The following is a 26,101-nucleotide window of genomic DNA, read 5'->3' on the forward strand; positions in this document are numbered from 1 at the left end:
GCTTTTATGAAACGATACAGCCTCGATCAGGCTTCGAATGAGACCTCCGGAGGACGCAGCCTTCCGAAACGAGACACAGCTAGTGTTTACCTGCGGTCTCGTGTCTATGAGAATTCATACTGGATAATTTTGCACAGATACAAAGGATAGTGATTTTAAAGCACAAAGCTTGTTGTCATGCCTTAATTTATTGTGTCTATTAAAACCATTGTTTATTTAATGTTTAATAATATTGACATTATTTATCTTCTTTCTGTGTCGTGAAAGTGCAGGGTTACAGTATCGTTAACTCACATGTTGCCAGGTTAAATTGAGATAAAATATCTAAACCAAACTAGCTCAGGGCAGACCGTGTCGTGGCTTACATCATTTCTACATGTCTGTAGTGGGAGTGTGAGGTCATAGAATGGACGTGTTTGTTCTCAACCTCTGGATTCTGTTCCATACAGTGAGAGAGACAGAGAGAGAGAGAGAGAGAGAGAGATTGTGGACCAATACATGACCCACGACCCGCACAACCACACATACAACACAAAGACACACAACTCAGACAGCACTATGCAAAAACATATGTCTTTATTTCTGTCTGTAAATAATTTAAAAGAAAGACAGTGTTACATAAGCATACTCTTTTAGCTTGTACTCTTTTTTAACATCCTTAAATAAAAATACTAGAAAAGGTAGACTCCAACACTTCTGAGTGCAAAAGACACACGCACACACACACACTTGGAAACCACTGTGCTTATGTCACACTCCCATAGGGCAACAGACGTCCACTGATATATTTACATACTGCAAAACCCCAAACTGCAATGAGAGAAAGAGTGTGTGAATGAGGAGTCTGTCATTTTACTGCTATGTGTCAACCACTTTTCGCTTTTAAGTTACTAAACAATTTATATTTGCTTTATTAAATATAGTATACATCGATTCATTGTGTGCTTTTTTCTCCAACATCTAGGCAAACGGAACATTGTGTACATCAGAAGATCCTTTGTTTGTGAAAAATATAGGTGCACTGCAAATTTACTGCTAACTACTCCGGAGGAACTGGTACAGTAAGTGGACCTTTCATTTTGTCTGTGACACTCATGGTGGTTTTGAACTGATAGGGTAAAAGAACAAACTCCAAAAGCGTTCTCAACACATGCCACAAAAACCCGTATTCTAGACCATTTCACATTTCACATCAATTCACATTAGAATGCATTAAAGAACTCACAAGTGCTCTAGAACCTGTCCGGCTTAATTTTAGGTTTTGACCTCAGGAATTCACTGTGTTGAGTGATGTATGCCTGGTTTTAACTCCGCCTCTAAATGAGAACTTCAGTTGTAATTGTTTCAGATCGACTGTCTTATAGCCGCGATAAAAATGTGTTATCTCAAAATTCCCTTGAAACCTGAATATTTTACATAGACGGTTATATTTACTAAAAGATCCATGATGGACTTCTGTTTCTATGTGACAAGTTCTCTTTCAAGTTTTTCAGGTGACGTTGTACTTTTTTTAGGTGTTGTTTTTTTAATGTTTACATCTAAAAGTTACATAATAATGACGTTTGAGTTTTTTATTCTACCGCTGACATGCAAACACAAACAAGAGACAGGGGTGAGTTTGACATGGTATGACATGCTGTTACGGGTACGTTTATATTCGTTTTACATACTTGAAAGTAAAGTAAAGTAATACTTTTTAGTGCACAGAGTATGTATGCGAATTTGGATGCAGTGCATGTGAAGTCCACTACACTGCTGCTGCCCTCTACTGGTAAATAAATGTTACCGCTGTGCTTTTTTTAACTTTTAAACACATTGTTTTCCTTTTTGTGACTTTTGATAGTGATGCTAGTTGTTGGATTAACCTTGCACTTGTAAACCTTTAAGACATCTCTGATCTTTAAGCCCCTCCCAAAAGTCTCTTTAAAGTCACAGTGAACTCAGGTCTCCAAGGCAATGCTTTTAACTTGGATGCCAGCTTTGTGCATGTATGTTAGTGTCTGTGTATTTTGTGTGTTTATGCAATCTGGTAAAAAGTGCCTGCATTTTATGTGCAATCGTACATAGTTTAAGGTGAATTCAAGCTGTTATGAGTGCATGTTGGATGAGCAAATGTGTTATCTGGAATGTGATGAAAGTAAGGGGAGGGGCTTCACACCTCCAGTCCCATCTTTAGGGGTTTGGCTTTTCCTCACCTGAGCAGATCAATTAGAGCTTTAGCATGACATCACAGTCCTGCCCATAGCAGTGCAAAGAACAAGAGAGCACAGTGTCTCCATGGCCATCACCGTACACTGGACGTGTATGTCACCACTATTCATTGGCAGACAAAAATCATCATTGGTCCTTCAAATGGCCGACTGCAAAGACAGCCAATGGCTATGTGGCACCAACACCTGATCACTGCTCATTGGCTACTCTATATTATTATTGAGCAAAAACTTGAATGTTTTTGTCCACTTGAAAGGGCGATGCAAATCCACTCCATCTCAAACCATTTGTAATTAAACGAATGCGTCCAGCTTAGCAAGCATCGGTTCAAGCCATATATACAAAAAAGCTCTATTGCTAGGTTAAGTGCTTCTAATAACTCCATATGTTTCTCTTTCGCAGTTCTTAAATACAGTGTGTTCGATTATACTGGCGGCCGTGATAAATTGTGAAAGAGCTATGGGTATGTCCTTGATGCTGATCCTCTAATAACAAGCTGTGGTGAGCCTTTGTGTCTTCCCCCCAGAAAGCTTTTTCAAACGATATTGCCTCAAGCCTGCCCTTGCCTCTTGTCGCAATGATCTACGAGAGCGAAAAGTGACAGTATGTCTGCATAGCGATTCAAACAAGGATGCAGTCTGCATTAGACGTTTATCTGACGTGTTGTACGGTCAGATTTATGAAAGCCACTGCGACGGACGAAACCTCTCACCCCGGTCACAGCTTGGTGCCTCGGCCTGTCACTCTGCCAGCATATGTCATCATCCATTCCCTGATCAGGTAACCGTAACTGTAATTTAGTATGTGCTAACTGCCCTAGCACCTCAGGTTTTTTACAGGTACAGGTGTGTGACTGTCATATAGCTGTTAAAAGTTGAACATTCAAGAAAGGACAGCACCAAATGTTAGGTCATAGAGCAGCTATCAAAAGTGTGAGCTTGTGAGTTTTCAAGGCTCACAGTTGAACTGACCAACCACCTATAAAAACGGACGGATAATCTCACATTCCAGTCCGACTAACAAACTCACAACCATTCCCTTCAAGTCCAATCCAGAAATCATAGGAACAACAGCCCGAAACCCCACAATCTGGCATTTAACGTACAGACACAAAAATATATATTATTTTCAAATAAACTCTCCGTATGAAAAAATACCATCCATGAAACAAACAAACAAAAAAACGCCATCCATGCCGAATAACCAAATGCATAGGCATAAAAACAATGATGTTCTCGAAGGAGTCACTGCACGTATTTCACCACACATTATAGTTGATTTCCCCAGACACACAGATGAGTGCCAAATATAGAAAAGCCCCCAAAAAAGATAGAAAATAAATAGAAATACCATTTCAAAGAGGACAAATATCTCATAGGGTAAAAGTGTACAATTTTCAGACTGTTTTTTTATCATTTGGAGAGCTCCTCTTTATAAAACCGCTAATTATAGTAACCATATTTAAGACAGTCATTTTCAATACAAAAATATCAAATATAAACAACGATAGGAAACCAGGGAGTTTTGATAATCCTTCACATATTTTTTTGTTTCTGCTAGCTGTCGATCTGTGTTTGTATACGTCCCCCCAGTAGGCGTGTCTGAGCCGCACACTGCTGGTCACCCATTAAATAGCAGTGTCCCAGAATACAGTGGTTTGGGTAGAATACGGCGGGGGACCGTATTTCTTTCCCCCGTAGGTCTTCTTCCAGCTAGGGAGGATGGGCATGCTGTCCTGCTTGCACAGAGCTTTGTTTGAAGGTCTCTGCCTGGCTTTTATCTCTTTGCACAGGTGTCGTTTCTTCTCTATCATCTCCATCATGGTGCTGTCCCCACATGCCCATGGCATTGGGGGCATCTAATGGGATGGCAAGGGGGTAAGGAGGGTAAGAGAATGTTTTAATTGGTATTCTAACACTAAGTAGTAAACGGACAGGCCACCTAAAATGAACAATTTTCCTTAAAAATACATTATTTACTCACATTCATTTCATTGAAAAAAGTAGCTTGGACATTCTACAGTTCTCATGGTTGAAATGAATGAGTAAATGATGATGACATTCATCATATTCATTTCCCTTTAAAGCATGCCAATGTTTTTTCCTACGTGGCATTTGTTTTTTATTTTTATCAAGAACAATTGTATTATGTATTGCAGTTCAGGTCATTCTTAACTTGCAAACACACCATCTTTCAGACTTATTCATTTACACACAACACAAGTCTCAGACCTAGACGCATGAACACAATATTTCAGACATGCACACACACATATACATTTGTGCTTTTAGGAAAGGAAGCGGCAGACACACAAGGACTACAGTGGACGAGGAAATGCAGAACATGTAATTTAACAAGGTTTTATTTAGTGTTTTGCTTTGTTTGGGTTAGTTAATCCCGCGGTTTTGGTTTATTTGGGTTAGTTACATTACACTCACTAACAATCAAACACAGATACCTAGGAGTGATAGGAAAGATACTGTTACTATTTTGTATATTGTCTGCATTATTATAAATCTGTTATTTATTCTGGAAACAGTATTGCTATTCAATGTGTAAGTGTAATTAGTTTTAAAGGGCCACAATTATATACAATACACGAAGTGTGGATTCTCAGTTACTCTTCTTAAAGGGACAGTTCACAGAAAAATAAAAGTCTGTCATCATTTACTCACCCTCGAGTCGTTCCAAATCTGTATTGATTACTTTGTTCTGATGAACACAGATAAAGATATTTGGAAGAATGCTTGCAACCAAACAGTTCTAGGTCACCACTGACTACCACAGTAGGAAAACTTACAATGGTAGGTAGTAAATAGTGCCCCAGAAGTGTTTGCTTTCCTACATTCTTCAAAATATCTTCTTCTGCGTTCAACAGAAGAAAGACATTTATAAAGCAATTTTCCTACTATTTTCATTTTTGGATGAACTGTTCCTTTAATTGTGATGTTTGTGTGATGTCAATATGGTAACGGCAATACTATTACAGGATTTCTGTACATTATACAATAGCTCTAAAAACTCATTCAAAAACGCATTACAAACATTAAACAGTGTATACGTTTGATAGAAACTGTATTGTTTTTATCTTGTTACCAGTGGCACTACATTGAGAAATATGTCAATTTATTGTTTTGTTTTCTAATGCAAGCATATGTGGCATAGTGGAATTTAATGCCGAAAGATTGTGATCAGTTTGGTTTTAGGACCTGACGATTTTTTGTTTCATGGCATCACTGACACAGTTTGATGCCTGTGGAACCCAAACACTGTCAGAAACATTGTGACAAAAAAGACAGACTGACATGTTGCCGGTTGAGAGGAAGGTTGTCCACAGCTGCTCTGAGAAGGTTCTCAATCTAATACCAGTTTAATTCTGTTAAATCTTCTCTAAAGTGCTAAAACCGCCTGATGTATAAATCCCAAATCGTGTCTCTTTCGGCATAAACTCTGTGTCTGAGAGCCTCTTCAGAGCATGATGGGAAAGCAGCCGTGCTCTGAACCAAACACACACATACGCATATAAAGAGACAGGCAATGAACACTGAACCAAACCGGACTTAACAGACAGGAACAGCAGTAGCAGCGGTGCCAATGGAAAAGCAGCAGACAAAATCGGATATACACACAGCCGTGAGGTCAGAGGTCAAAGACATGAAGTTGAAAGGTATTGCTGGGTAGATTGAAAGTGACAGACACGGAGAGAGGAGTTGAACTCCACACGCATGCGATTTCTTGCTCATTCTGAGGAATAAGGGGTTTGTACCTGGCACGGGCTCCCGCCCTGATGGGCGGAGGGGTCAGGGGCGTGTCTTTGAGGCGTCCCCACAGGGGAGGGGACTCCGGATGTGGAAGCAGAGCGACCCAGTTTACACCCGCCTTTTGTTTCTACAAAGGAGAAAATATGTGAATTCAATATCCGAAATTTCTGTCATGTTAGACATTCGGTAAGAAGTATAAGATTTAATCTGATTATCTTTTTATATTTATAGTGTTCACCTAAAGACCTACCCCCAAGCATAGTGGTCGGACTGACCGAAGAGCGCCCAAACCGATTGGGCGTGGTGGTGGGTGTGGGCGATTGTCCTGTGGGCGTTTCCCAATCTTGTGATTTTGGAGAAGAACTATGAAGAGCTCTTTCTTTGCTGTCACTTCTGCTTTTACTTTCACCTGGAAGAGAAGTTAAGAAATCATCATTGGGGGTCACCCAAAATTGAATTTCTGTCATCAATAATTCACCCTCTTGTCATTTCCAAGTTGACTTGAACTTGTCATGACTTTCTTACTTCTGCAGAACACAAAAGAAACACATTTTGAAGAAAGATGGTAATCGAGTAGTGCCGGCACCCATTTACTGTGCAAGTGAATAGTTGCCGGTTAACAAAATTCTTCAAAATATCTTCTTTTTTGTTCTGCGGAGGAAAGAAAGTCATAAAGGTTTGAAATGACATGAGGATGAGTAAATGATGAACTCATTTACATTTTTGGGTGAACTATCACTTTAACCTCAATCTTTTGGCACTGGGATTTGCACACATTAGTTTCAGAGTTTAAGAATGATTTTGCACTACCATAAGTGTTTTAGTGATCAGTTGCATACTGCAGTACAAATGTTTGACCACAGGTGGTCACTATACATACAAATTGACATTTTGGTGTGGAATCGCCGGCCTACAGCATGCCTCTGTTCCAAACAGCAGCTGAGCTAGCCAATTAAAAAGTAGCTTGTTGCCAAAAAGTCGACTTTATTAGTTCTGGATAAATATAAAAAATGAACGTTAAACCATCTATGCATTTTATTTCACGTTCTTACACCGAACACGTTCTTACACCTAATATCTTTTTGTTTTGTTTTACCCCCTTCCATCATTCATTCAGTCAATCCATCTTTCTTAATCTTTCTCTCTTTCTCTCCCTCCCTCCTTATGGGGGATCCATTAGCAGTCACATTCATCATGTCTTTCATTGGCTCTGAAGACATTAGGGAAATTGCTTTACTAACAGATGAAAGCTTTTCAATTATTTCAGCTGGCAAGAGAAACTGAACACGCGTCCGTATCGTCCATGTAGACGTGTGGTTAGCTACGCTGTCCGACACTTATGGGCACAGGAATTGAAGGTGACATCATCGTCTGTCAACGGTTTGTGTGTGTATGTGTACTGACTGAAACCACATCATTAGTTCATTTCAGTTCACGATGCATTGCGTTCTGTTTCTGCATTAGCTAACCAGTACCAAACCTTACTTTTCGTTCTTTATCTCTCTGTAACACACACTTAGTTTGTCTGTGTTGAAATTCCATTAGCCTGTGGTGTCCTGCTCCATTAGTCGACATTTAATTAGCGTCCTTTGTCATTAGCGTTAAGCGCTTAAACTAGCAGAGCAACAAATGGATCATATTTGCTTTTTAACATGCACACATTTGATGCCTGAATGTAGCCTGCTTATACATTCAGCAGTCAGTCTGTAAATATCCATTAGAGGAAAAAAGTTATGTAGGTGTGTGCATTGGCAGTAATTTTGTCTTGCCTGTGTGCATGGGGTCAGGTTGTTGAACATGGCTCCTAACAGCCAACTTAGAAAACTGTTCTGCTGATCCACTTAGAACGAAATCCCATGCCAAATACCATTTGGCACTTAGATGTAATGCGCACATCCTAGCCAACTTACACACACCAACTAACTAAAAGGACTAAAAGGGACATCAGGAAAAAGCTAAACATTTTCCAGTTTCGGGTTTATTGCCCTGTTGTTCTAGAAAGGTATATTTAAGATGCAATGAAGAATAAGAATATGAAAAACGGTCACGGTAAATATATTGGAGAGCCAACAGTAGTGTCACAAGCGAGCTTTGTAAGTAAAGAAAAACAGTGATGTCATCAGGGAGGTATGGAAATGACAGAAAACAGAAATGCCATAAGTCAGCTTTGGGAGGAATAGAAAACAGCGATGTCATTCAGGAAACTTTTGAATTGAAAGCCTTTGTGATTGTTAAAGCTCCGTATACAAGAAAGTTAGGATTGTTGCTCCTGTCTGTGTTAAAATAAACATCAACAGGAGTAACGGACGTTATGTTACTCCTCGCGTCAGACTCAAAATATAACAGCACTGAAAGCAGTTCACTGAGCGTACAGTGTTTCGTGGCTCATGTTTTGAAGATCCTGAGGCTTTTTTAGGATGCTTTTCCACTCACGCTCTATTGATCTGCCACTATGATTTGTGTTGATCAGACCGGGTCCCTTTATCATAGCAAGGCACCATACAAGCAATACCGTTTCTCAGAATGATGCTAATGTAAGGCAAACCTATAATGATAAGGAAATATATTACATTTGAGATCATTATAGTTTATGCTAATGAAGACTTAAAATATGCCATGAACTATCATCTTGATACACATGGCTCGATTCATTGTTGGTTGGAACTTGAGAGTACACACATTCAAACTCGTATATTTAATGTGCTTTTCTGGCTCTGAGCTGGTCCATGCTGTATTGTACTGTTAACATAATCTGAACCAGGATCAGTCTTCAGAACAGTGTGAGCTCAGAACAAAACGTAAAAAACGTAAAAGGTAGTGCGGCTTAACATTAGTCAGTCCTGCTCGGAAATATGGCATTCATGTAAGATTTGGGCTGTGCACTTTCTGTTTTAGTAATATAAAATGAACTAATCCAAAATCAGATTTAGTCTGATTTGAGTTGGGTAAAGTAATAGAGATGCACTGATATATTCATTTTGGTAAACGATATATAGTATATGCATTTGTCTTGTATATATAACATTTATAGTATATACATGTTATATAATGTATACAGCATATGGGTAGTTGACAAACTGTACGTGTTTCCAACGGTGTGACAGCAAAAAAGTAGAAAATAATATATTATGTTTCATATGTATAATATAAAATAGCATCAGAGACATTTATTGTTATTGTTAGATATTTTTCTAAATTTTTGCCGTCACACTATAATGTATTGTCATCATAGGCCTATACTGTTTTCAATGATAATTGATGGTTGTCCCACTGAACCCTTATTCATAGTTTGACATGCACTTAAAGGAACAACTCATTTAAACAATTTAGCTTAAGTCAGGAACAGGAAACAGGAAATATATTTAATATTATTGTAAATTTGTAAAAGATTTTCTACCCAAACCTGGTATAAATGTATACATTATTCTGTCCAAACGGAAACTTCTCTAGTTTGAAACAACTCTAACCACAAAAGCACTATATACCAGCTCTGTATGTTTGGTATCACTGTGACAGAGTCTTTAATATCTCTCTGCCTCATTCTGTCTGTCAGGCACACACACACACACACACACACACACACACACAGTGAGTTAATCTCACACACCTCCACACTCCATCAGGCATGACGCCGAAATCCCAGATCCGTGGAAGACATACTGACAGGGGTGTCTGTGTGAGTATTCGTGTGCGTAATGTCTCGGCTTTACTGGGCATCTATAAAACTTGATTGATTGGTTAAGGTGCTTCAGTGTTTATTAAGATAATAAAATGCGTACTGTATGTATATGTCTCATTACATTAAGGTTTCACTTTTGATCAAATATGGATTAGTGTAGTGTCTACATGTTTGTGGAGGGTTTCTATGAAAATGATAGCCTTGATTCATTAATCCAAAGTACGTCGGAATAAATTGAATGATACAATTATTTGAATAACGATTACACGAAAGACAACACTACACTTGTCATAGCATAAAATGTCAAAGCTACAGCTCTCAAGACCATTACACGCTCTTGAAACCCAATCAAGCTTTGCACATTGAAGTTGTTACTAAGAGGGCTACCAATCACTTGATCTCACAGTCAGAATTTGATGCTTTTCAAGTGAACTGCTAAATTTGTTGGCTTTTGTGGTGCCGGTTTAGACCAGCATGAATATTAAATCTGCTATTAAACTGGTTCAATCAAAGGGATAGTTCACCCAAATAAAATGTTTTACCTTCATGTCATTTAAAGCCAGTGTGACTTTCTTTCCTAAAAGAAGATATTTTGAGAAATGTCTAAGGGGTTTTGTGTCCATACAATTGAGATCAATGGGAGCCAATGTTATTTGGTTGCCAACATCTTTCAAAATATCTTCTTTTGTGTTCTACTGAAGAAAGAAAGGCGTACAGACTTGAATGAGGGTAAATGATTAAATAATTTTCATTTTTGGGTGAACTTTCCCTTTAAAGTTCCTCATGTATTTATCTGAAACGTTTATAAAGTTTTGAACACTTACCATCTGCTGTCTCTTTGCTTTTGCGTCCTCCAGAACCTTTCTTTAGCATGTTTCGTCCAGAGGTGAACAGGTTGCTAAGCTCATCCAACGGACTGGTCGGCGTACGACAGCCTCGACCCCCTGACCCTGAGCTGGACCCTCCAGAACACGATGCCGTGGAAACATTTTGCATGGAACCCCCATGCACGCTGGAGGAGTTGGAGAGTCGCCCGCTTTCACGTGACCCAGGCGGGACGCCAGACGCACTGCGAGGAATCGTGCCGGTCATGAGAGCATCATACGGTGGGGGTCGTTTCAAGGTAAGCGGAGTTAACGCGCGGCCCATGCTAACGGGTGACGGGCATGCGGAGTGGCTCCGTGGGTAACCGTGCGCTGCCGACGAACCCCCACTTTTGTACAGGCCAGATGGCAGGGGTGGTGCAGACGACCGGCCTGATGCTGTGATCGTCTGTTGCTCCTTAGTCTCAGCTGACTTTTTATGATGATGGTGGTGGTGGTGATGGTGGTGTTTAGCAGACACCTGCTGTGTGTCCAGCTGCTGTCCAGGGTCAGCACTAGTCGGAGATGATCCAGGCTTGCCATATCCAGTGTTGTCTAGCATAGGCAGTTTAGTGACATCTAGTGGAGTGAGAGGGGATTCGTCAGAGTTGGGGGAACACTGGGCAGGAGCGGGTGGGAATATCAGTAGAGGTGGTCGATGGGAGAGCAGATTTGGGAAAGGAGCGGGAATGTCACAGAGAGAACCGTGCGGGGTGGTGGGGCGTGTAAGTTCTACTTCTGGCACCAAAGGAGTTGGGCACTGGTCCCAGCGCGATTGGGCGTGGTCCAAGGATGAAGCTACGTCATCGTAGAGGGGGTAGTTCATTTCCTCATATACGCTTTCACCTTGATCGTCGTCCTCGTCGCCATTAGCTCCGTCCATTCGACCAAAGTCTCGTAAAATGTTGCCCACCATTTCTATATAAACAGGCTCCGCCTCTTCGTCGCTAGCCGGGGCTGGGCTTTGATTTTGAGATGCTGATTTCTTTTTCTGCCGTCGAGGCAGAGAGGCAGACTTGGCCCTGCTTCTGTGGTTTTGGATGTAAGAATCGTCAAAGGATGTGCTGAGCTGTGTGTTGGGGTTACGTTTGGGTTTGGGCGGAGGCATGCGACGGTACTCCTCACTGCAAGGGCGGGATTTAGATGCTGTAGGAAAGAGAACAGATGTTAAAATGTATTATTTACATTTGTAGTATCTAGCAATACTTAAGTGCAAGCCGTTGTGTTTCTTTATTATGGATTGATTTTGTTTTACATATACATCTTAAATGTACAAACAGATTTCTTTCCGTAAACTTAATAGCCTAAGAGAGCTGCACTCTTTATGAAATGAACCTGATGATGTCATCTTTTTTATGCTGATGTCCAATCCAGTAGTTTTTCCCAATAATATTTAATTCTTTATTAAAATAAAAGTACACTTATATATGGGAAGCTTAAAGGGACAAATCTCTGTTTTTAAAGTGGAATTTTGTCATGTCTTAGACGTTTTATTAGGTTTCCCTTTAGTAACATTTAAAGATTTACATTCAAACATTTTCAAATAGTTGAAAAGTTAACTATATATCATATCAGTATTCATTTTAATAATCCATATGCAATCACAAATGTCTTTGCTAAGTCTGTTTCATTGAAGCTAACCAATATAAATTGGGAACATCAGGTTCCTCTCACATTCTGTATAGTAAGCATGTATATATATTATATACTGTAACATTAGAGTGTCACCGTAGGCTTGACATGTACAGTATTGCTATATAAATAACCCTGAGAAAGACAGCCAAGTCAGCTTGTATAAACTTTTAAAGTCACAGTAATCCCACAAAGCCACATGGAGCTGAACTGGTCCCATTACTGTTCCAGTGTGGACACGATTGCCTTTGAAGCTTCACGTTTTACTCTTTCTGCTCTCATCTCTCCCAGTGCTGACCTCAGTACAGTAACTAATCCTGGCTGCTTGTGGTTATGAAGCATATTATGTGGTTAATATGTTTCTCTGAGGACTTTTTAGTGAGAATAGAGTTTTACAGTCTGCTTGAGACGGGATTAATTATACACAGTTGTGCCGAGAAATGAGGCAAGCAAACCGTACTCTGTGTGTGTGTGTGTGTGTGTGTGTGTGTGTGTACAGCAGTAATGGAGAGATATTAAGCTTTGATTTCTCACAGTTTGACACAAATGATGCCTATGCCACTTTAAAGAAAGAACAACCATGGCATCCATGTTCTGTAGAGCAGTGTTCAAAAATAACTACGCCTCCAAATACGTTTCCGTACGGTTCAACTGATGGACACTTTTGCTTTTTGTGTGCAACATTTATTTTTGGTTTTCCTTCTCAAAGAGGCTGTTATTTGAAGATGTTTTTTACACCACCGAGATTTCTATTTGAATTGCAGCCGAATCTTATACACAAGCTGGCAACTTTCCACACATGCAGCGGAGGCGAACTTAAGAAACTACACTGAAGATAAAAACTAGGTCATTTTAACTTCATGAATGAATTTCATTCTAAATATTATTCTCAGTCAAAACGCTTGCATTTTACCTTTCACCCTTGTGTCATTTCTATAAACATCACCTTAGCTGGACTGACCCAATTCATCCTGCAGTAGTTCATGTGTGATTCCCAAATGCATGCAAGTTGTTTAATCTTCTGTAAGGCTGACAGAGGCTATAGTTACGTCATTGTCAAGAGATGTCCTGCAGTGCTTTGTGTGTTTAGGACATGTACAGGACATGACAGGGGTTTATATCAGCTGTGTGGTGGATACACAGATGAAAAGTCAGCGAATGACAAAATCATTTCACATATCATTCAGTAAAAGAGAAAGACTCACCCGAGTGACAGAACGAGGACAGGGTGGATTACATTCTCTCAGCAGTTTTACATGCACACACGTTCATTTTTTAATATGTTTGGGACTTTCTATTGACTTTCATTGTTTGTATGTTGAGCTAATGATGTTTTCTTTTTGTATACTGCAGGTTTTTATGTCAGACAAACAGATAAACAGATTCAGATTTATGTTGTGGTGATGACTGTTGTTAAAAGAAGTTGGGCTCAATTTGGGGTTAGCCTTTACAGCCAATTTTCCCGAAATAATATCAGGGTGTACGTGGGGTCTTAAAAAGCATTAAACGTTGATTTATCAATTTAGGAAAACGAAGGCCCTCAAAAAGTATTAAAAAGTCTTAAACGCCATTTTCCAAGGTATTACATTTTGTATCGTCTTTTCATATTTGAGGTCATATGCTAAAGTTTGCCTGAATTAAATCATTGCGTAGGTAGGCGAATAGAGGGAGGTCCATTTACACCCGGTTGTTGACTACATCGTTGTCTAATGGGGAAATGCAAGATTTGTGCAAATGTTTGGAGGATAAAGAGTTGGAACCATGGCTGAGGGCCGTCTCTGGGAATAACTGTGAGACGTACAATTCCCTTGTGTTTCCATCCCACCCTTCTGAATTATGTTGCATTAATATGGAGTTATCACAAACTAAGACTGTTTAGTTGTGCTATCTTACAATCAGTATAGAGTAAATGTAAGTTAAAGTGTCGCCAATGTAACCCATTAAAACAAAAAAGTAGCGATGAGGTCTTAAAATGAACGGAAAGAGTCTTAAAAAAGGTCTTAAAAAGTCATCAATTTAGCTCCATGCTTCCAGTATATACCCTGAATGTAACAATTGTATGTGCATATGCATGAGGATAGTAAGTTAATGCATTTGTGTGTGTTTGTGAGTTTGTGAGTTTGTTTTGTGTTTGTGTTGTAATTTGATGGCTGTGACACAGGGAAATATAGGGCACTATGTTCCAGAGGGCAGCAGGTGCATAATGTACCTCCTCTCTTGCTCTCGCTCTCTCTCTTTCTCATCTCTCTTTCCCTCACTCTCTTTTTGAAACAGGGTTGGGATGTTTTTCCGATTAGTGAATGTGGCAAATGTTCTCATCTCATATCTAGTCCATTAGATAATATCTAGAGTAATTATAAACTAGATCTAGTGTCCCATTTCACTACTAATGTGCTATAGATGTTAATCTGTATATGCGTATGTGTAAACAATGCATTTATATCGATTTTGTTCTAAATTAAAAGTACAGCTGAAATAGTCCCTGCCAGTGAGATATACAGCACAGCGCCGTATGGGGTGCCACATCCCACGTGTCATTAGGTTTAATATGATGCTGTTATAGGAACGCTGATCATGATTTATTTAGGTTCTGCATGTATGTCACAAAACTCTCTTTCTCTTTTCTCTCTTGCATGTTTGCGAGCTGGTGTCTCGCGAGTAACCCATCAGAGCTTTACATAGAACAACTGGCTCACTTTTACAGTAAGTCAAGTCGTACATGATGACACAAGCCATCACAAAGGTTATAGGAATCAGATTTAGAAGGAAATATTCCATGGAGTACCATGGTAATTCCTTAGTTTTTTTACCATGTTCATTCATTAGGGATGGGTTGTCTTTATCATGCTGTTTGTGATTTTGTATCTACAGGATTAAGCCACATAGCAATGAAAACTGGGTTTTATTATGAATGAATGTGTTTCGTGAGCTTAAAAGGAAAAGGATTGTGTCGAATAGAAATTATTTCTCGACCTCTTTTTGAATTAAAAGCTTATGAAATATTCATCATCTTCTGTGATGGATGTTCATAATTTTATGTTGAATAAGATCTGAAGAGTTTGTTTCCAAGAGGAGATCAGTTTTATCATGTTTTTTTATTATGTTATCATGTTTTTATTGTGTCAGTTACCTGTATTTTTTTAGTTATTGTGGATTAATTCAAAACAAACCAACTGTTGTTTGATTGATATTAATAGGAATGCACAATAAAAAATCTCATTTTGGGAATAAACTCTTCATCTAAATGTCAATAATACAATTTATATCAAAATACCATGATAGTACCATAAGACATCATCTGTTTAGCATGCTACCCTAACAGTGCTCTGTGGTAAGACGTAAAACAGATGGGATGGGCTTGAGAGAGAATTTCACATAATACTAACGAAATGAAAGAACAAATATGCTGTAAGAGCAAATGGGTGTGGCTTACAATGAAAATGATCATTTGTGTGACATTAAGAAAGTATAGTAGTAAGAAAAACAGGAAGAATGTGGCATGAACATGAATGTATTGCAGGACCAGAGAAACCAAAGAGAGAGAGAGCGAGAGAGAGATTTTAGCTCTTTGAGGCTCTTCTAGAGGAAAAATCGGTTTCCCTTGGAAGAAACGGCACAGAGCCTCTAGCTGAGCGACGGAATCACAATCAGATACTACAGAGAAGAACTCTCTTTTACACACACGTTCAGTGTATTCAGTGAGGCTTTAAATGTAAGGCTATATGACTTTAAATGTACTCTATGTTTGTAGTATGGTTTGAAAGCTAGAGCCGATTGTTTGATGTTAATGTGTAGGGCGCGTTATCACAGCTATACAGTACGGCTTGTACTATACAAGGAGGATGCATATGTTTGAGTTTAAGCTTACCAGTGGTTAAAGGATGAATGAATTGTAATGTTTTATGTTGAGTGTGCCCAAAATATAATGGCATATGTTTGAGGTTTCAGCATTCTGTAAAATGAAGCTATAATATTTTAACGTATGGTGTCTCTGCAGAGAAGAATGATTGAATGTCTTTGATTCCTTCAGTAAGGAAGTCAGATTCAAGGTGTTTCAGTGAGCGGTCCCTTTAAAATGTTCGTTGATGGTTTTTGGGTTAATGTGCTGTAAAGAACGGCTGAAGTGGGTTGTCAAGTGATGTTGAGTGCGAGGTTAGGAGTATAAAAGTATTAATGCTGAGTTCTATCAGATGTACAGTATGTACAGTTAGGGGGTTAGAAAAACCAAATTAATGTCCATTTTAAAAGTGTGCGGCAACATTGAACGTATTTTAAATGGCGTAAAATTGTCCAATCGAGCACTTTTATCTTCGTCTGCACTCAACGTATGTGTGTGAAAATAAATATATGCCTACATTAGAGGTATGTGTATTTATATTTAAATATAAAACATAATTTCTTCCACCAGTTAACATTTCAATTTGTTTGCATAATATTATATGACGTCGACCCTGTCTTGATGTGTGTGTTATTATAATTGAGAATAAAAGGCAAAGAGAGCAGGAAAATATTTACCGTCGCATTTCTCTGTGTCCTTTCCACACTTCCCAGTGCTAAGCCCAGTGTTGACGGTCTCCGAGGATGTGCTCAGTTTGGTGTTGGGATCTCGTCTGGGTTTGGGAGGGGGCTGTTTTCGGGACGTAGGGCTTCCCTCTTCGTCCCCCCCGCCCACTGAGTGTAAAGACTGTGAGCGTACGGTGAAACCCGGCCCACAGGAAGGAGAAACACGGTCCTGAGGGGCCGGCATCGTCATAAAGCCCATTCGAAAGTGTTTGCCCGCATAACCTCCACCATCTGTCACACGGGCCACATCTTCGCCAATCCTACAGAGATTGATTTTAGTCAGATATTTTACAAATTCAAGAGAACCTTCCAGATCTTCCAATCAGCTTTTAGAAATAGAACTATGGAATTTGGAATATATTTACATTTGATACTTTGTTGAATATATTTAAAAATTTAAAGAATCTCATAATACATCCACCCTCATTCGGTTCAAAACCTGTTAATTCTAAATGGCTTCTAATACATGCTAAATATTTTATTTTATATGTGGCCTCTAGCCATCAAAATATGACACAGTGTTGTAAACGTAGGAATGTTATAGACAAAAGACCGATTCACTTTATCAGTTCAAACATCTATCCATTGCCTCATACCTTCAAGAATCTGTCAGTTCTGCTTAATTCAATTCAAAGCAATTTGGCTGGATTTTAAGATGATTTCTGCACCGAATATCCCCGGAAATAATCTAGTTAGTTTCATCTGTCTGTTCATGAGAAAGTGCAATAAAATATAGAGGGAGAAAATGAGAGATGGAGAGAGAAGGGGCTAGTCAGTCCATTTGCGTCTGTCTGGCTCTCGCTCTGAGGAAAACTAATCATGCTACAGAGAAGACGGGATTTACTTGTGTTGGCTATAAGTAGCACACACACACAAGCACACACACACTTACCAATGTTTTATTAACAAGGTTCGGGAGGAGCACGTGCAGATAATTAACTCGGCTGGCCTTGGATTAACAATCACAGCAATCATCCTATCAGCCCTATAAGTAGTCAAGCCACCTTACGTTACCTCCATTCTCTCGAATGTCTCGCAACAGTGCTGCTCATATAAGATGCACACGCAAACACAGCGGCTTGTTTGCTTAACACAGTAGTTTTTTTTGTATATACCAAATGGGAAAACTAAACTCTAGGAACGTTTTTGTCGGTACAGGGAGGACGTAGGGTATTTAAAAGGGATTCTAATGGATTTAAAGTGCTGAAGGCCCGCAGGCCTGATCTGTACAAGTAAACATTTTCACATTTATCTTCTGTTATTTCGCATACCTGAGTGTTATATGTTTGTGCTTGTTACCTTGTTCGTTCCTGGATCTAATTGCTGCTGCACGCTAGCTCGCTGCTAACAGGACACGAGTGTACAGATGCTGGCATCTGTAAAGGATATTTGCTAATACGTTATAACTTTTAACTCGTAGTTTAAACGTTCGTTTGCACGAATTGGGTGTACATCAGCTGTATCGTCCGTCTCAGACTTGAATTCCATGCCATATTACTGATATTGTTACTATTTGTCATTCATAAACTGAACCGAGGTGGTGCCGAAAAATGTCCACCTCATGTCTTTCCCAAAATAACTCACGCAGCCGATACATCTAAGTGGATGTAATCAGCGGAATGTAACAGTATACCTGACAAGAGCTTTAAGCGCAAGATCTCCCTCATCTCTTGTCTGCGCAACCTGAAAACAACTGCATCTTGGACTTATGACCCCAGCCGTAAATGATAACTCTGTGAACGTAAATTGTGCTCGACACATACAGTACAGATGCATACAGCAATTTGAAGAGATTACAGCATCTTATTGAATACTTGAGGACGTTTTGGTGACGGTGACATGCTCACTTACATCATGCACATGCTGGCTACACTCTGTCTTAAAGGGTACCTAAGTGGAATTCCATTTTTCACAAACTCATTTCCGGCTCAACATCCCCAGCCATGGCCAGCTCTCAGACCCCGATACTCATCAAAGGCCTCGAAGAAGCCCAGCCCAGCCCAGCCCACCTACCCAGACCCCAGACAACCAATCACTCTGGAGGTATTAACTGAATGTATTTCCACTGCAAAGGCAACCATGCAATCCACACTTCAAGCATGCTCGATCCCATGTTCATACTAGCCTTCTTCGGCTTCCTCAGATGCTCGGAACTCGCCACCACTTCCAGCTTCGACCCAAAACTCTACCCAACCATCTCAGACCATTAAATTTTATTCCGAGCTGACACTACGGGACTGTGAGACTACATGAATTGCAATGGCGCTTACACTACACAAGTTTTCTTGCAACCAGAGCCAGCCAAAAACGCCTCTCCAGGTCGCTGGTAATCAAAGGCTTTTAAAAGCTATTTTGTTCATATCGCTCTCTCATAAAAGAAGACCTTAGGACCCTTGCCACCCAATTCATCTAATGCCAGCCCGCTCCCATATTCCACAACTGTCCCCACTGGAGCCTGCTCCCCCTTCGTCTCTCCAGCACCGCCGATTCTTCTCCTCCAGAAGCCAATATCGCAGCAACGACCGCCTCTGCAGGGGCCCGTGCTTCCATCTCGTGCCCTGAGGCAGCAGATACAACCCAACATGATGCCAGTATCGCTGCAGCGACGGCCCCCATAGAGGCCCGTGCTTCCATCTCATGCTCTGACGCAGCAAGACACCAAACAACACAAAGCCAGTATCACCACAGCGTCAACCCCCACAGGGGCCTGTCGTCCTCTGCCGCAGCAGACACCTCTTAACACGAAGCCAGTAGCGCCACAACCACCACCCCCAGAGGGTCAGTGCTTCCATCTCTAACTCTGCCGCAGCAGACAGTGCCGCTCCCTCAGGAGCCTTCCTATCCCTTCTCCACTACCACAGCAGAGCTCTCTCCTGCTGGAGCCCAGTCCTCTTCTCAGAGGCGGCCACAGCTTCTGCTACCTTTGCTCCCCCAGGAGCCCTAACCGCAATGGTGTCACTCCACAGATGTCAAGATGGATATGCCATAATTTCTGTAATTGTACAATTCATTATCGGTCATCTATTTTTTTCACTAAGCTTGTCACAATGCATTCTTGGATTGCTTTTTTGTCTGAGATGTGTGTGATGCTGCAAGTTTTAGATTTTGTCCAAAACGAAGCAACATGTAATGTGATATTCTTCCTTTTTGGACAGCCTTTGTGACACCCATGATGATGTCTATGTAGACAAATTCGTAATGTTTAAAATCAAGCTGGGGATTCTAGGTTCAAGTAGACATTTAATTGTGTTAAGTGAATATACTAATAAGGCCGTGTTTGTCGCATGTGTAGTGGGGTTCAATGTGTTATCATGTGTACCATCAATGTGTTACTTGTAATTGTAGCCGGCTGTGTACACTATGTAAAGGTTAAAGGTCATGAAAACAGGGATTACTAGGGCTCAGCTTGGATTTCTACTACTAATGGACATAGATAGCTATACTAGTGTACATGCGCACATGTGTGTAGTAGATGCTTTGATTAGATATTGTCCTATGGGGATATATTACAAGACACACAGTTTTCTAATGAAATCTTCTCTGAAATCTGCCTATAATCCCATTGATTGAGGAGAGATGTGGATGTCTCCGAAGCCCTATTTCAGCGTGTTTATGTATGTGTGTGTGTTATGTAAGTCTGTATTGATCAGAGCTCTGTAAATAAACGTCTGTATCTGCCCATCCACCATTTGATACCCATCCACCCTCCTCTAATAAATCAACTTCTCATCCCTTCATTCCTCTTGCCAACATTTATTCCAACAGTCCTTTATCTAGTCAATTTGTTTTCCTTTTTAACCATTTAACTGTGTTCCTTTTGCCTTGTTTTCTTTTGTTGCAACTTTTTTTCCTTTTGACTCTGTCTCTCTCTAATGCATCTGAAAAGACCTTATACTGACCTTTAATGATACTTAATGTCAATGCTCTAGTTATTGATCCGAACACATGTTTACATTAACTAAGACTTCCTGTCTTTATATCTGTCTGTAGTCTTTTAGACAGGAACAACCATGTCAAAACTATAGAATGTCTGCTTAAGTCAACATGAACTCAGAATTGCTCTGCTAATAAATTAAATGAAAAATTCGAAATATTGAGAAAATCTCCTTTTAATTTGACCATTAGAGGCGCTGCAGCAGGCCGTTGCTAAGAAACATGTTTGTTTTAACGCTCTCTTTTGGCTCACACCTCTAAGGACGTTGTGGAAATTAGATGAAGCTTTACATAGAAACCAAACTTCAGTGGGTAAATCCCAAAGAGCGGGTAGCAACGGGTGAAGTTTGTAGGTGTGTTTCCAGCCATTTTTGTTAGCGATTTTGAGATATTTACGGTAGGAAATTCACAAAATATTTTGGTTACATGATCTATACTTAAAATCCTTAAGATTTTTGGCTTTGTTGCCAGATCATGCTATACAAAACATTAAGTCTAAAATGAACCGAAATCATTTCAAAATCTCTCTTTGGAAGACAAAATTTAAGGGAAAACTGTGCTTATAATAATTGAATTTCGCAACACTGCTCACAGGATTGTGTGATTTCCCAGGTAGTGATGGATATATTTGTGATATAATTGGTGTTTGTTTATTTTACTTGTCTACCCACATATACCGTCAGTGAAGGAAGCACTTTCTAGCTTTTGGACACAGTTGTGTGCGTGTGTGTTAATCTACAATTTGATCTCAAGGAACTTAACCTGATGCTCTCTGAGCAATCAGAATTTGTAGACCAACAATGTTATATAACAAAATAAATATTTTTCTCTAACTTTTATCTTATCTTCACATTTCTCTATACAGAGGCACATGTGTATGTGTGTTCACATATACATTAAATCAAATCTGTGTTGTTATAGGATTTGTTATAGGATTTGTGGCACTGTGTAGGTCATTTAAGGTCATCAGATCCAGATCATTTAGTTTGTTCTACTGGTTGTGTCCTTGCATGGCCTTTTCTGCATGTGTATCTGCGTGTGTGCATCTGTGTGTGTGCAAGACAGATAAGAGTCTAATGACACATCCAAACCTGCCTTTTGTTATTTGTTTTAAGGAAGTGTGAATGCATGTGTCCTCAGGGGGAGCCATCTAAATTTAGAGACGAGAGGGAGACAAGGACCAAGCCCTCTGTTGCTATAGAAACTCACTCCTCTGTCTCCATGGCGACAGACCCTGTTTTTTCCTCCAGGCTGAGGAGGTGTAACTTATCCCCTCCCACTGTCAGCGTTTATGTCTGGGATTGTTTGTGTGGGAGTTATATTAATGAACTTTTATCTGTATTCTGATATCCTGATTGTTTAATCTCACTAAAACACCTGACAGGAAAGACAAAACCGCTCTCTCTGTGCCCTCCTTTCTTCATAGAGAAGACTCCACTTACACCCAATCATGGTAAGAGTGTCTTAAACTATATAAAAACCCTCAAACCACTAAAAGAAACAGTGAGAGAGAGAGAGAGAGAGAGAGAGAGAGAGAGAGAGAGAGATTCTAAAGAGGAAAGAGTCTGAGGTTCAATAACAGGGTAAAAGGGTGAGGAGATGTAGGGTTAATGGAGCAGAGAAAGAAAATGAGGGCATTGAGAGGACAAATTTCCGATCAAGAAAGAGCATTTAAAGGGAAGAACAGGCATAAGTGTGAGTCAGGGAGGGTAGAGGAATGTGTGCTGAAGGCAATGTGAACTCAGAATTGCTCTGCTAATAAATATCGTTGTTATTATAGCGTTGCCTTCATCATGACACATTTTTCTGAAGAAGATGAATGCCTCTGCTGATGTAATCAAAGTTATGTAGGCTGGAAAATATTATAAACCCTACATTATTTTCTGATAAAATCATATAAACCGTACGTCACTTTGAAAAACATTCTTTTTACTTTGTGGGACGTAGTCATTATGTTTTAAGAATTTTGGCCGGTGTAGGGCGAAGAAATAATTTTAGTAAGCCCCATTTGGAAAGCTGTTATCTATGGCTGTTATACCTATGCCATTCAGGAATGACTACTGGGCATCCCCTAATTAATATTCATGATCCTAGCTTAGCTTTCTAATGATCTCCCCAACCCCCCACATTTTCTTATCACTCCCCTTTTGTTGTCTTAAAGGTGTCTGTAGTAACAGTAAAGGAGAATCTAAATGCACTGTTATACACATAAATTCACATGCAAGCCAGACGCTGATGAATAAATCAGAACATCTTCTTTATGAGGTTGGCAGTACTGTCTGCTCTAAATATTTCACATACACACACACGTCATGTTCAAATGTGTGTTTCCTCATTTACTTTTAAAATGTAAGACCAGTTATTTTTTCTCTGCACACATAACCTCCCAAGAGCACAGTATATTAACATAGATATCAATTTGAGAATTTTACATTTTCTGAAGAAACCCAATAGTTTAGGGTTGATCCTTTAGAAGCTGATTACATCAAAAATAATGGTACACCTCTGTCCACAATAAGATTTGAAGTGTCGGTAACACTTTACAATAAGATGCTATTAGTTAACAGTAGAAAACGCATTAGCTAAGAACCCTTGTCAATGTTACCTCATGTCAATACAGTTATTCAAGTTAGTTCATGGTGCATTAAATAATGTTATCAGTGTGCAGTAAATGGTGAACTTAACGTGAATTAATATTAATAAATGCTGTATTACTAATGTTCATTGTTAGTTCATGCTTGTTAATGCATTAACTTATTGTTGACAAATAGCATCTTATAGTAAAGTTTTTCTGATGTGTCTTTCTTATCTGTAATAATCTGAATATGATGCCTTTTATCGTATAGTTATGTCTAATATTTTCATTTAGATCTTTCAATTTGTTGTGGTCTTGTGTGTTCGCATATGTATACCATTTGATTGCCTCCTTCTGACGTCTCTTCTTCTGGTTTTTCTCCTGTAAGTACGTCCATTGAGCGTGGTTGCGGACACGGTCGCTCTCTCGGGCTATGTCAGATGCGTTCTGAATGACCAGCTCATCATACACTCTCAGACCCCTGTCCTCCACGTACTGCAGAAAACGTGCACACTCTTCCTCCCCTGGATCCATTCTTCGGTAAAGTTGAGAGACTGCCAGAGAGAGAGAGAGAGAGAGAGAGAGATGAGTGTCTCGCACACAAAGTCATACCGTCCTCTTGAGAGATTGTTCTTTATAAAAAAACTATTCACTGTGGAAGTACAAATGGGAATTATGCACACACACACGCACAAAATGTATGTGTTGTCAGGGGAATATGTTATCCTATTCACTTCAGGGTAAGGGCAGGTGTGCTAATGTATAAAACACACTTAAACACACGTTTGTTACTTTACATTGTGGGGACTTACTATATTCATAATGACTTTTATACTGTACAAACTGTATATTCTATCCCATAACCCTCACAAAAACCTTTCTGCATTTTTTAAATAAGCATCATTTAGTTTGTTTAATAATGAATTTCCACATTGACAGTCGTATGTGTGTGTGGGTGTGTGGGTGTGAGAGAGAGAGAGAGAGAGAGAGAGAGAGAGAGAGAGAGAGAGATGTCATAGTTGGTTGACTTTATTTCTGAAACTCAATGAATATGTGGCCAGTCTGATGTTCACTGTTGTATTATTCAGAATGTCTTAAAATAGAGTCTGATTTCAGCTTATGTCTCTCCCTCTCATGCCTTCGTCTCTCAGAATCCCTCTCCTCCTCATCTGCTTTTCCTACATTTAACATGTCTTCCCCCCCACACACACAGACACACACCTGTACATGCACAATGAGGCTCTTACCCACAACTGCACACTAACAAATGCACATACACACAAAAAACACAGCTGTATTCTTTAAAGGGAATGTGGGGAGAGCGAGCTGTGGGTTTCCAGGCAACAGTATCCTAGCGCACTGACAATGCAGGAAGCCGGGATCCTAATTCTTTGCTGAAGATGCATTAGTTCCGCTTTTCGCTGGCACCCGTGATATCCCCTCCATGCATACGTGTGTGTGTGTGTGTGTGTGTGTGATGTAATGCCCAAAGCATGAAACATGATATTCCTCTTCTCTTGCCTTAACTGTGTGTGTTTGCTGGAGATGGATAACGTTACAATTACGTTGTGCCATATTTGTGTGTACGTATTTAAATAGCACATCTAATACTAGGTCTCCTCTGGAGTGGTGGAGTGACAAGATGCCATATTCCACATGCTGTACGTACATGCGCAAAATAGGTCAGTGGGAAACCACAGCACCACATCAGTGCTTCCCTGCGAGTGGAGTTTAGCTTCTGTATTTGTTCCATTACCCTGTAATCCACGGTTTGCCCCACACTGCATTAATAGTGCCAATTCATCACAGCTGCATAGAAGTGTCTTAAACATGTTACAGCATGCACAAAAAACCCAGCATGTGAAGATGCAAACCATGAATTAATGTATGGTTCAACAGAACCGTGAAGCAACGTCGACAACCTATCAGATCTAGGTGTAATATTGTATTATATGGGAATGTGTCAAGTTATTTTCTCTGAATTGATAGATTTTCTTGTAACTAATGACAATTAATAGCATGGTTATTGAATGAATATGAAGATGTGGAAGAGGATTGGTAATTTGGTAATCTGTTTACGTAAATCCCAAACCTCTGAACCTTGACATTTAACAGAATGTTTTTATTTCATCTGAATGCTTTGTAATGAAGAACCGGATTGAGTTTCCCAAAACCAACACAGAGCATGAATATGTGAAATGTGAATTTAGAAGATGTCCTGATTGGGACCCCAAAGCCTTGTGCCATGTGGAAAGATTGAAGAGGAAAACCAAGTGATGGAAACAAGAAACCCAAAAAAAGGACATGGATGTTGGGTGGACACACACACATATGGTTCTGATGACAGGAGCAGACTCATACTTACAGTATCAGTGTGTCTGTTCCTCCAGAACAGCTGATGTCCTGGTGTGTTCTGCGTGAGATGTTCAGTACCATACGTTATCAAATCCCTCTGTGGATGCGCTGGGGCTCACACACACGGCTGACAGACAAGCCCGGCGACAGCGACGCAGCTCAGAGGAAACACACGCTGGCGTGACGAACCATAGGGTGAGGGAATAGAAGAAGAGCTCCATCTTTGGTGTTCCAGATGTCTGAAGAAAGCCAAACGGTCATCGGAGGTGGTCCGACCCTACCCCACCTACAACCACTCCTGCTGCTCTACAGCCACCAAGGCTGTCCCCTCCCTCAGCACAATGCACTGAAAAGATCCACACCTCCCTTTGGTCGTTGCTTCATCTGTGCTGTCCCCACACACGCGTGGTGTATGTGTGTGCGTGGGGCGGGCTGCGCGTGGTAGCTTTCTCGTTCAGCCGGTGTGCGTACAGCAACGTTAGGCTGCTAAATGCATCATGCCCCACAATCGCTTTGATCCGTCGTCCCC

General features: G+C 40.1%; 1 protein-coding gene across 2 annotated transcripts; it reads right to left on the minus strand.

Annotated features, from left to right (window-relative positions):
- Window positions 1–558: 558 nt before the first annotated feature.
- Window positions 559–26,101, minus strand: nyap2a (neuronal tyrosine-phosphorylated phosphoinositide-3-kinase adaptor 2a). Of its 2 annotated transcripts, XM_079480966.1 has the most exons (7): window positions 25,583–26,101; window positions 23,555–23,771; window positions 16,662–16,969; window positions 10,476–11,660; window positions 6,223–6,381; window positions 5,978–6,099; window positions 559–4,069 (listed from the first exon to the last, which is right to left on the minus strand). In XM_079480966.1, the coding sequence occupies exons 2-7, from the start codon at window positions 23,749–23,751 to the stop codon at window positions 3,839–3,841; spliced, it is 2,202 nt and encodes a 733-aa protein (XP_079337092.1). In that variant the 5' UTR covers window positions 23,752–23,771; window positions 25,583–26,101; the 3' UTR covers window positions 559–3,838. The 2 variants fall into 2 exon arrangements, with proteins under 2 accessions (XP_079337092.1, XP_079337093.1); XM_079480967.1 differs by lacking the exons at window positions 23,555–23,771; window positions 25,583–26,101 and adding an exon at window positions 17,306–17,538.

Source organism: Barbatula barbatula, assembly GCF_947034865.1.
Source record: "Barbatula barbatula genome assembly, chromosome: 19".
Lineage (NCBI taxonomy): Eukaryota > Metazoa > Chordata > Actinopteri > Cypriniformes > Nemacheilidae > Barbatula > Barbatula barbatula.

What these genes read in the sequence shown, in the direction of transcription:
- nyap2a (XM_079480966.1), bottom strand. Translation starts at nt 23,751, where the DNA reads ATGGATCCAGGGGAGGAAGAGTGTGCACGTTTTCTGCAGTACGTGGAG. An exon ending in AAGCAAAGAGACAGCAGATG is followed by an intron (nt 6,382 to 10,475) that starts GTAAGTGTTCAA and finishes CTTCTCTTCCAG; the next exon opens with GTGAAAGTAAAAGCAGAAGT. An exon ending in AGGGCGGGAGCCCGTGCCAG is followed by an intron (nt 4,070 to 5,977) that starts GTACAAACCCCT and finishes CCATCCCATTAG; the next exon opens with ATGCCCCCAATGCCATGGGC.